The 12,014-nt window shown below is 33.5% G+C and overlaps 4 protein-coding genes across 4 annotated transcripts; 1 reads left to right on the top strand and 3 right to left on the bottom strand.

Moving 5' to 3' along the window:
* The first annotated feature begins 883 nt into the window (after nt 1-883).
* Nucleotides 884-2,672, top strand: LOC142978602 (deoxynucleotidyltransferase terminal-interacting protein 2). The gene is made up of 4 exons (XM_076123107.1): nt 884-1,089; nt 1,278-1,642; nt 1,904-2,068; nt 2,399-2,672. Exons 1-4 carry the CDS (start codon nt 1,002-1,004, stop codon nt 2,642-2,644), a joined length of 864 nt encoding a protein of 287 aa, XP_075979222.1. The 5' UTR covers nt 884-1,001; the 3' UTR covers nt 2,645-2,672.
* A 234-nt stretch (nt 2,673-2,906) lies between these two features.
* On the bottom strand, nt 2,907-6,382 carry LOC142984768 (estradiol 17-beta-dehydrogenase 8). The gene is made up of 7 exons (XM_076132562.1): nt 6,203-6,382; nt 5,547-5,684; nt 4,848-5,038; nt 4,403-4,508; nt 4,201-4,285; nt 4,007-4,122; nt 2,907-3,735 (listed from the first exon to the last, which is right to left on the bottom strand). Exons 1-7 carry the CDS (start codon nt 6,243-6,245, stop codon nt 3,650-3,652), a joined length of 765 nt encoding a protein of 254 aa, XP_075988677.1. The 5' UTR covers nt 6,246-6,382; the 3' UTR covers nt 2,907-3,649.
* A 446-nt stretch (nt 6,383-6,828) lies between these two features.
* LOC142984774 (uncharacterized) lies at nt 6,829-8,345 on the bottom strand. The gene has a single exon (XM_076132576.1). The coding sequence runs from the start codon at nt 8,189-8,191 to the stop codon at nt 7,577-7,579; it is 615 nt and encodes a 204-aa protein (XP_075988691.1). The 5' UTR covers nt 8,192-8,345; the 3' UTR covers nt 6,829-7,576.
* A 182-nt stretch (nt 8,346-8,527) lies between these two features.
* LOC142978593 (uncharacterized) lies at nt 8,528-11,218 on the bottom strand. Its single transcript, XM_076123097.1, has 3 exons — nt 10,953-11,218; nt 9,453-9,967; nt 8,528-9,173 (listed from the first exon to the last, which is right to left on the bottom strand). The coding sequence occupies exons 1-3, from the start codon at nt 10,966-10,968 to the stop codon at nt 8,697-8,699; spliced, it is 1,008 nt and encodes a 335-aa protein (XP_075979212.1). The 5' UTR covers nt 10,969-11,218; the 3' UTR covers nt 8,528-8,696.
* Between the last annotated feature and the right edge of the window lie 796 nt (nt 11,219-12,014).

Here is a 12,014-nt window from a genome sequence, read left to right as displayed (position 1 = left end):
ATTGCCTACGTACTCGTTAATGTAGGTGTCAAAGTAGGGCCAGAAAAGGGAGACAGAGAACATATTATTACCCACGTGGAAATTTTGGCACCCTGTCCCACAGTTGAGGGTCCTTCTGACCTCTTTCGCGACAATAATGACCCTTCAAAGAACTCTTAACCACGGTTCTTGAATGTAGACCTTGAATTATTAATTCTCTGAGGAAAAGGTGACGAAAAGATGCTTGCGGAAAATCGTACCTATTTTTTGTTTCCATGTTATTTTTCTTATTTATTTTGTTTTGAGTTGTGTCTGGATTTATGTAATTGAATGCACGCAATGATAAAATTAATTGAGTTAGCAAATGGAACGTTTAGAGGAGACAAAGCGATGTCTTTCCCTTTTAATAAAACCTTAAAATAATAAAGAATGTTATAACTATTTCACATATTTTATCTGGTTCATCATTATTTTTATTTACATAAAAATAATGATGAACCAGATCGTAGTAGATACATACTCCTTCTGATCAAAAATTACAAAAGAAGGTTATAACGAATATTTCAGGCCGCATACTGGCCATTATCGCTCAAAAAAGTTAGAAAATGCCATTAACGCTAACTTTTTTATTAGCTATTTTTACATTAAAAGGTCTCCTCCTCAATTTTTTATGTCGAATATGGCCATCACTTTTTTTCACTATAATTTCTTCTATATTACTTACCTATAGTTCGTTTATATTGAATAAATACGAGATGAGATTACTTGTTATCATAACATAAATTATTTATTTACTAAACTTAATCCTAAATTAAAAGCAGACTTGCTATTAAAAAATAATAACTAAATTTCAACAACCTGTTTCTGAACGTCTTATTTTGACAAGCAACACCGTGTCTGACACTGCCTGACATTATTATCGAGTCAGTATTCAAACGTCAAAACCACGTTTGTTTATTTTAAAAGCGTTTTTAAAAATATATTTGCAATTTTAATGCATTAATGACGGGATAAGCAGCAAAATGGATTTTATTATAGATACTGCTGGAGATGAAGAACTCCAAGTGAGAACTGAACTCATAGATGCCTCTGACAAACCTTACTTTATAGGTTAGTTTTTTGTAGTTATTTTATTTTATAAAGCAATTACTTCATTATAGTTTAAACTAAATACAATTCTGAAATCTTTTCATTGTCATAACTAGGTGAAGTTTCGTACTTTTTGAAATCTAGTAGCCGCAGGAATTTCATTTTTAGTAATCTGCACCTCTCCTGTACGTATATTATTTATGTTTCAGACAAAGAAGACAGACAAAAAGCTATCCTAGACTTATTCGAAAAGAAGAAACAAGAGCTCGACAAACAACAGGCCGCTGAAGAAGAACTCCAACTAAAATTAAAAAGTTTGAAAATAGACAATTTATTTGATGACTTCTTCCAAGACCTGGGGTGGACACAATCAATTATTTTGAAAAAGGAACAGAAAAGGAGGTTGTTCCATTTTGAACAGTTGGACCTAGAGACTGGCAAATTGAAGTCAAATCTTGGTGGTGTTGATGTTGATAAAGAAATGAAGAAGTCTGTGTTGAAACCTGGCATGGAGAAAGAACACTCTTTGCCTAGTTATAATGTTAGTGACAAGAAACTCAAGGCTCTTAGAAGGGTAAGAATATTCATAGCATCTTTCATTGATATAAAAATTTTTCTGTCTACTGCGAGACCCTCTCCTTTTGGATGTGCCAGTCAGTGACTCTAGGATTCAGTTAGTATTCATACAACAGTATTTAGGTACCTGACAAACTAAATATAACGAAAAATTCTGTAGGAAAATGACTTCCAATTTTCAGTCACTGCTGCATCTGCTGTAATTTTTGCTACACAATATCTCAGTGTTAAAGGCATAATGTTATTTTATAAATGACAGAAAGAGCGAGAGAAGACTAAAGGACCAGGATGGTTCAACCTGCCAGCACCAGAGATCAATGAAGAACTAAAGAATGACTTGCAAGTCCTCAAGATGAGGTCAGCGCTAGACCCCAAGCACTTCTACAAGAAGAATGATATGGAAGTGTTACCTAAGTACTTTCAGGTGAGATATACATTACAAAATATGATTGTTGTTTTTATTACCTAAAAAAGTTAAGTTTCATGAAATATCATTAAGCCCAGTGTTTTGTATTGAACTTGATGTCAATAGTCAAGACTAATGTTATGTCATGATTTGTTTCTATAATTGCTTATATCTTCTTCTAAATGTGCCAAGTACATAAGTGTGGTTACTAGAGCAAGAATTGACTAAACTTATTATTGTCTTCAACAACAATATCTCACTTTAACAAGTAAGGACTATATAAATTTCATGTCATTGATACAAACTTCTATGAAACTTTCTCAAACAAGATTTTTTCTTGTTTCTCAGGTGGGTCGCATCATGGATTCTCCTCTAGACCACGTTAACGAAAGACTAACAAGAAAGCAAAGGAAACGCACTATGGTTGACGAGCTGCTAGCAGATGCCGAGTTCCAGAAGTACAACAAGAAGAAATACAAAGAGATAGTTGATGAGAAGAGGAAGACAGAGTACAGGACCTTCATGAGAGATAAGAGACAGAAGAATAAAGCAGAGCTGAAGAAGAATAAGTTAAAAGGTGTTAAGAAAGCATAGATCAATAAAGTTTACACATAAAGCATTTTATTGTAGTTTCTTATTCTAATACCACATACTTATTTTTATTTGAAAAGTAGAAATAATGCAATCATGATAAAAATTAAGTACAGATACATAATATTCATGACATTTGTTTTCATGTCATGGGAAATAAGTAAATTCTCCACTAGAGATTACACATAAGAAGTATATTAATTTATATAGATAAGATAGAAATAGTAAGTTTTCAAGTTATTTTGAATGAAATAAAAAACAAACATATAACATACAAAACCTTTATTCTCAATCAAGTGGGTAACTATTATAACATTCGATATAAAGTGTTGTACAAAAATATCACAGAGAGGAAGAAATAAGTTTCTTCTTGTAAAGACCAATCATATTGTAGACATTCAAATAAGTATCATTTACCAATAATTATCAGGCTCTATATACGCGGATATTTTCACACATCGTTCGTCGTAACGCACAAAAAATATTTAAGGCACAGGATTGCATAACAAACTATTTATTTTAAAATGTTATGATTAAAACTTTAATAAGAGTTATTAACGCTACATAAGTATAATATAATGTTAAGCAGACTTATGCAGTGGAGGATCTATCTGGTGCATTTAATACACGACGATTTGTGTGAAAAATACTCGTCATATTTATAGCTTAAGTATCAATTTCATTAAGTATAAAAAATTGTAACCATTACTAAATCTAAAATGATAGACTAGGAAGGACTGGCAAACAGCAAAGCCTCAACAACCATTGAACTTACTAACTACAAATCTTAACCATACCCAAAGAACAATCCAAGTACATAAAAAATATAATAAAATCCTTAACTTGAGGAATACTTAGAATAAAATTTGATCATTAAGATAAGGCACTGGTTAACATATATAACATTGTTGAACAATTTTTGTGATGATTGAGTTTAATAAAATGCCTAGTATTGTAATCTGGTGACGACAAACACTTTTACAGGACTGTAAAAAGTCGTTAGTCAGGTTAGAAGCCACCAGTGACATCGATAGCAGCGCCAGTGATGAAGGAACTCTTGTTCGAACTTAAGAAAGTTATCAGCTCTGCTACCTCTGTAAAAAAGATGACATTTATTTAACTTTAAGCAGTTAGTACATTTAGCGGTAGTTTATCTATTTAAAAGCGTTTTTTGTAATAAAAGTCATTGATTAGATAAACTGCCGCTTATTAATGTACCTCAGAAACCGGAGTCACGTGAATCGTTAGAAAATTACAGGAATACGCAGGAAAATAGCACAAATGTGTAATCAATGCAACTTCATATTTTACAGAACACTTGAAATATAATGTGTAAGTATACATATATTATGTATGTGTACATACCAGAAGGCAAACCAAGGCGACCCAATGGCACCAATTTCAACATGCCTTGCACCACTTTGTCAGGAACAGTCTTTATAATAGGCGTGTCTATGAATCCAGGCAGGATTGCATTCACCCTGGAAAATAAAACTAGGTGATTTAATTGTTTATTTAGTTTATTAATATAGCTCAAAAAATAATTGAGGCATTGTTACCTAATATTAAATCTGCCTAACTCTTTAGCAGCTGATTGTGTCATGGCAACTACACCTGCCTTACTGCCAGCATAATTTGTTTGACCTGGAACAATTCAAGTTCATAATATTATTATGATGAATGGATAGAAGTTCAAATTGTACTCATTCTCCTGGCCAAATCGCCAAATAAACTCATAATGTGAGGGTAAAGGATACTAACCCATATTGCCGTATTTACCGACGATACTAGAAATGTTAATAATAGATCCAGGTGTGGCAGTCTCAGTCATAGCCTTAGCAAATGTCTGCATCACTAGGAAGGTACCCTGAAAATATAGAAATAATTATAAAAAAGTATCTCAATCATTCTCAAGCTTTAACCGATCTAGGTGCCAAGAGGTTTAAGCCAACTATAAAAACATGCTGGTGAAGGGTGGATCGCTTATCATCAGTATTTTGGACACCTTTCAAATCCTGGAAACCCTAGTATTATTTGGTCCAGCAGCTAGTAATTTAACTATAAGGACAAAACTGCTTTAGGATATAGTAAGTACTACATTGATTTATTCACAAACGTTCTTACCTAATGCCATAGTGTGACAAGTTGCAGAAAAAGTAAGTAAATATTGTTTAAGTTAAATTAACAATAATTAATAATGTCTCACCTTCAAATTTACACTAAGTACACTATCATAATCTTCTTCAGACAGTTTCAACAGCCAGTTGTCTCTGGTGATGCCTGCAGAGTTCACTATGATGGTCGGAGGTGCTTTATATTGGTCTAGTGTAGTTTGAAGAAGATTCCTTACAGCACTTGAGTCTGATACATCCAGTTCTACTGCACTGTGGTCTCCATCTGGAATTTTGAGATAGGTTTGATGGTTTAACACCCTAAGATTGCTATAAAAAACATCACTGTTACTTATTCAAATTTAATCTATGTTGTTTATTCATATTTTTATTTTCAGTAAATTGAACTTGCTCATAATTTTTACATTTACCAGATTATTTTTTCCACCTGTGTTGCAGCTATGATTCCATAATATTCTCTTATCTTTTTAGGAATCATGTCTCTTTTCATCTGTTCAAAGAATAACTAAGCCTAGACCCTGCAAGGTGTATCTTCTGATAGCAAAGTGTAGGGATTTATAATTTTATAACACTCAAAGGTATATCAACATAGTAATAAAACTGATATTACTTATCATTATCTATAAAATAATTAACTAGGTGTTATGTAACTAAAATAACATGATGTTGATTGATAGTAGGTAAACCTACATGAGCATGTATTGAAAAATTAATTGCCATACATAAACATAATATACATTACTACAGTCACACTGTTTATTAATTTTAATTACCATTGGAACCTGATGCTAATGCTGTGTGAGTTTTAATTGTTTCTACAGCGGAATCATAGTTTCTATCTGCTGCTATGACGGTGGCTCCCTCTCGGGACAGCACCTGGCAGGCTGCGCGACCTATTCCTGAACCAGCACCTGTAAATTACAAATTGATCATAACCCTAGGAGTTTCAATAATGTTTTGTTTTAGTGATTTGTTGTTCTAAAACATTATGAGAAATGTACCTACACATATTAATTTCTAAACAATTTTATAAAACTATTACCAGAATAAAGTGATGATTACATACATACATAATGTTCTTGTTCTTTAAGGAGAGAAAGTGAACCAAAAGAATATTATATTTTATAAAGTAATAAAGTAATGAAAAAAGTCGTACCTACTTGTAAAATAAATCCAGTAATCCCAGTGTTATGTAAAACTAAACGTGTGCAAAAGGTTACTGGCAACTCAGTAAAAACAAAAGATAAACGTTGATAATACTATGTAAAAAGTATAAATACCTACCTGCGACAAAACTCGGCTTTGAATACAGAATTAAATTAATGATTCAAGTCAGATTTCTGTCAACAAATTCTTGAATAACTACTGATGCCTTTGCCTTATTGGTTTCATCTTAAATGACTAGATTTTATACAAAAAAATCACTTACCCGTCACCAACGCGAGTCTTCCAGCGACAATCCCGGACACCATTTTTGCTAAATAAACCAAGAAACCAAAAAATGAAGCCTGTCTACAGGGCAGACGATGTTTGCCCCGAATGTTTTAGAAAGTTTGACTTTGAACTTGTTTGCTATTTCTTATCAGCGATCAAGCTGTTATCATGTTTTGACGTTTGTCTTATCGTTTAGAAACATATCTTTACAAAACAAAATATTTTTAAGCTTTCGTTTAATAACATCTTGAAAAAATGAGAAAAATACCGGAACTAACGTAGGACCAAATTAAGAATAATATGCTAATAAATAAATCATGATATCAAAATTACATCGTTACTCTAAGGGTTCCTACACACAGTACTGGCGGCAGGCCTGCCAGTCAAGTCCGCCGAGGACGAAGGCGTTTTACGCGGCTTGCCGGCGTCATGCGTCAGTAGGCACGTTCCTATCATAGTTATAGATGCACATGATGCTGAAAGTTATGCGCGGCTTGTGCCGGCAGCATTGCCGCCGACATGTCTGTAGTAGCCATAAGAGCGAATTCACTATAACTTGATAAAAACTGATTTATTCTAAGACAATTTTTGTTTTAAAGGTGGGAAACAAAAAACCAAAAGTAGAGTATTAAATCACTTTATTCTTAATACTAGTCTTACTTAACACACAAATTATCGACATTCAAGATTAACTTACACATTTCAACTACATATTTCAGCAGTAAAAGTATTCCCAGCATCTGAACACATGAGATTATAAACTGCAAAAATAAACAAGAATGTTTTCAAAAATTAAAAAAAACATTTGAATTAATGAAAGCAATAGTTTCTGAGCACTTATTTGTTCTCAGGCAATACAAAAAAAATATATCTTAGATGCTACATCACAGGAAAGATCATGTGATTGTTTAAATTTTATGAAATTTCAAAGTTGTTTTACTTCCAGTGGTATATATTTTCATGAAACATAAAAATAACTGCTCTTCCTTCACAAACAAACTTACAGATCTATTATATTTATCTAGCGAGTCTAATTGAAGTCATAGAATCTTATAAAAAATAATAATTAATATAATAGGTACACAAAATAGTTTAAATGAAAAAGAAAAAAGAATTTTAAACTTAAACAATATTCAACAGCCCTTGCAATTGAATCAAATTTGCTAAGCCATTGCCTATTTATCATATTAGTTTCTTTAGGTCAATAAAAAAAAATAGTTTTAGAAACAAAAAATACCAATTACACACCATCCTTTGGTCATGCTTAATTAATATAGGTTTAAAACTTATATAGTTATGATTGCAGTTTAACTACAATTACTAATACCCTTTAGTTTTTACTTTTTTAAATCGATGATTAAGTATTAAGCTATTCAACAATTGGTTTGAACAGGTCCCAGAGTTTGTCAAATTCTGCTTGGTATTTTTTTATTAGTTGTTCCTGTGATGTGATTAAGCAATTCTCATTGTTGCCACACAGTGCTTGATTAGTCCAGTTCAAGGAGCCAACCATCAGCAATGGAGTAACATCAGTATTCTGACTTAGTGTATCAATTAAGCAGAATTTATGATGCATCAAATTTGTTGATTTCATCCACCTCACAGGTATTCCACACTTTGAAAACTTTCTTATATTGCTTCCAGGTGCATATGCCATGTCAGCATCAGCTATAATTCTTATTTTGATACCTCTGTAATTCAGAGCTATGAGAGTCTTTGTTAATTCCACATTTGTGAGCACGTACATACATACGTCCAAGTTATACTTAGGCTGGTTCAAATAATACAACAGTCTGTCCATACTCTTCGTCACCTTGCAACGTGAATATTTACTAGTCGTCAGACATTCAGCGTCGTAGGAGAACATTATAGCATCGTGAATTTCTCTCTTCGGCTTTTTCTTTTTCTCAAAATAATAATTGTATGCGGCATGGGTAACCACAGTAAACGACAGAAGAATAAATAAAGTTTTATAGCAGATCATTGTTGTTTTATGGTGTCTTTCTCTTCCTTAACGCCTTCTTATGCCAATTTCAGAACTAAAAACAATCTAATAATAGATAATTTCCTTGTAAAAAAATAAATAAATGATTTTCCCTCGCTCCTAGAGAAATTTAGATTTTAGATTTTTTGACATTTGATAGAATCTGACAAGTGATTGAGGTTTTAATTTGAACTCCCGACTTTCGAGCCATCGATCACTCTTTAAAATATGTAGGTTATAAAAAAATTGTATATAAGTAAATAAAAGGCAACATTTTTCATCACATTTTATATTATATTTACATTTACTAACATTATTGTTTATTTATTAAAATAATAATATTTTTTATTAGATAACAAACACTTTGTTTCAAGAACCGCACTGGATGCATTGGGTTGAAACATAGAGTTAATTTTACATTCAAATGAGAATAATAAATTGTGTACCTATTAATGGTATCCAAATCGACAAATTAACAATAAATAAGTGGTAAGTAATATTTTTTTTACAGAGCTATATTATTAATACTGAAATCATGAGGTCTCAACCGTAAGTTAAGATTATAGGATCCGTGATGAGCTGATTGCAATGATCCACTATAACCGCCGATTAGCGCGCAAGATCCATAACCATTATCACTTGTACCCCCATAACTGACCACACTTTGACCCATGAGAGTGTTCGAGTTTGGGACATATTGCCTGTTGCCGACATTCTGCATCATCAATGAATAATCGTTTTGGTATAGCCCACTATTTGTTATCGGAATTCCTAGGTTCAAGTTCAAATTATTGGCTTGAAAGTGGTGCAGCCATGGTTCCTTGGCGTTGCGTGTGAAGTCCTGCCTCGGGTCCCCCTGATGAGGAATCCCTATTGGAACCGCGATGGGCTCCGGTGAACTCTGGCTAGTGGAACTTCTGTGGTTGGACAGTGCTGACCTTTCGTTTCTTCGAAATTTCGCTCGTCTGTTCTGGAACCATACCTGAGAACAACGACAATCGTAATTTTGATGAATATACAAGTTGATAAGCTACTGTGTTTGCACATTACAAGACACTTGCATATTTAGCGACATATTTTTAAAAACCTAATGAAAATATTGTCGGCTTTATTAAATCGCGGGAAAACGTAATAAATTATATACATAATAAACATAAATTTCGATATACGGTCGATATGGTCGATGTATCCATAACACTTATAGATAGTTTTGGTTGAGGTCCCTAACTTTTACTTACAATACGCATGTTTAATCACTTACCTGAACTCTAGCTTCAGTCAAGTTAACCCTAGCAGCTAAATCTTCTCTTACAAAAGCATCAGGATAGTGTGTCTTCTCGAACACTTTCTCCAACGCCGCTAGCTGTTGGCTCGTGAACGTCGTTCTGTTCCTCCTAGGTTTCTTCCTCTCATCCGATTTTACATCTCTTTCTTCCTCTGACTCTTTATGATTCTCTCTCTCTTTCGTACTCTTGTCTTCGTACTTCCTTCTCATGTCTTCGTAAGCTAAATAGTCTACTGGTTTGATGTATGGTCTTTGCAAGTCTTTAGGGTACCAGGTGAGGTCGTTTTGATAACTCGGTTCGTAGGTACTGTTGATCTGCCGTCCAGCTGTGAGGTGGTGGAGTCGAAGTAAGCTGTCTTCGTGACACTTGATCATTTGGAAGAGGTTGTGGTTGTTCTCAGTGTAGTTGCCAGGATTCACATTGTAGTTGACCGGGTTTTGTGGCTTCGGTTCGTAGTTCTTCGGTGCTTGTTGCCGTGTGTTCAGAACATCTGGGAAAATTGGCAAAGATTAATGTTTTGTGATAAAAAAATATTATATTTTATTCGCAAATAATAAATAATGGTATTCCTATTGTCACCTTGTAAAGACTGTCGTTTAGTTTGGTCTGAAACAAATATGCTTAAAATTGATGAACTACTTAATGTTTATGCACCTACATATTTACTATTCCTGTCGAACGTACTTGTTTTTTTATGTTTCCAATGATTTTAAATAGGATTTCGTGTATATTCTGCAAACATATTCCTAATACCTACTGTTGCGAATATAATAAAACAAATCTAAGTACATAACAGACAAAAGAAGGTTTGTTGAAGATCGCACACGCACCGGCGGCTTTTCACTGTAGATCGTTGTGTGGCGGCGCGCGCGCAACACTATCGATTACATGACTACACGTGGAAACGGTTTTCATGGTCCTCTGAACTGAAGGGCCTGAAGGTTAGCTAGTAGCTACTAGTTTATGTTTATTTCTAGACCTTTAATTGTATGTACCTACTTAAATTAAATGATCTTTAGATAGAAAAAAATTACACTTTAACTTAATTTCTCGTGTTATAATTATTTTTAGTTATTGTTGTTAAGACTGCACCTAATACTTATTTTTCAAAACCTGTTTTGTTTTTCATCAATCATGAAAGTAAGTCTGTGCAGTACTGTGGCTTTTTTATCTACCAGTATTTTGAGTCCGTAGTATAAGTAACGAAAAGTACACGCGAATTAAGATACTCGTAGAGTCTTGGACGTATGTATGCAGCAAATTGAACACGTAGTAAGTAAACCACATATTTAAAGATCCACCCTAAATTTGTTATTTTTTTTGCTTATTCTAACTCTCCTAAGTTCTGTTTTTAATTTGTCATTGCACATAAATGAAAATTTAAAAAAATTTTAAAGTTGCTTTTATCAAACATCGTAGCAAGCGCGTAGACACCGCGTAGAAGATATTTAGTAAGGCATTTAGTATTGACTCACCTTTATTTTGCTCCATAGCACCAAATTTTGCCACACCAAGTCAGAAAAGTCAAGAATTTAATTAATTTACTCTATTATCTCGTAAACACTGTCACATTTGTTCAAAATAAAATCTCCCCGCGTCCACTCTGGCGCCGATCGAACGCGGCCAAACCGAATAATTGTTATTAATTCACTCGCTTATTGAATTACTTTATTTAATTAAATAATTCGGCTAACTCATACTAATGTGCGAACTAATGGAGTCTGTGCCGCGATCTGGCTGCTTCGCTACTTCATCTCAAAATCAACATGTGTGTGCCTGTACCAAAAAATATGCAGTAAACGTCCCTTGTGGACACACCTACTTGTTTCAGAAGAAAAGTTAATTTTCGCCTCTATGTTTAGGAACTTAGATGTCAAATTGCCTTTGTAGATCCTAAATATCAGTTAGTTTTGGTTAATGGAAACTAGTCCTAATCTTCTTGTTAGCAAGATTAGTTTTGTATCGAATATTTAATAGAGGGAGTTTCAGCATGATCTAATTTTGAATTTTGTTTCAGAGGCCGCGAGGCGTGGTTTGCTTTGGCCCGCCTGTGAAAAAAAGTAAAATATTTTGAGCGGGAAACGATACGGACAATAATTGACACGTCAACGTGTATTATTTATAGCGTTCAAAAGAAAATGAACATAAAGTTTTTAAGTAATTGGTTGTGATAAGTTTATGTTGTTGAAATGTTGCGTTGCGGATGTGGAAATTAGTTTTTATTATCTAAAAAGTTAGATGTGCGGAAAGTAAGTGAGTCGCGCAGACGTGCTCTACCTACTTATATTATTGGGTCACTAGTTGAAATCCGGATTGTTCGTCGAAAGTAAGTACTTAATACTTTTTGTTTAGCTTTTAATATCATGTAAATTCCTGAAATCAGAATAGTATTAATGACTTTTAATTAACAAGTTTTATGAAGGCATATGGTCGTATATTATAAAAGTTACCGCGCGGTGGTATTTCGAAGTTTGTACCTCTGATTTCAGGGATCTTATTAAACTCATACCCGTTATTATGATAGAGTGCAAAATAAA

Source organism: Anticarsia gemmatalis, chromosome 2, assembly GCF_050436995.1.
Source record: "Anticarsia gemmatalis isolate Benzon Research Colony breed Stoneville strain chromosome 2, ilAntGemm2 primary, whole genome shotgun sequence".
NCBI lineage: Eukaryota > Metazoa > Arthropoda > Insecta > Lepidoptera > Erebidae > Anticarsia > Anticarsia gemmatalis.
The sequence above is the reverse complement of the archived record's forward strand: the minus strand, read 5'-3'. Positions and strand labels throughout refer to the sequence as shown.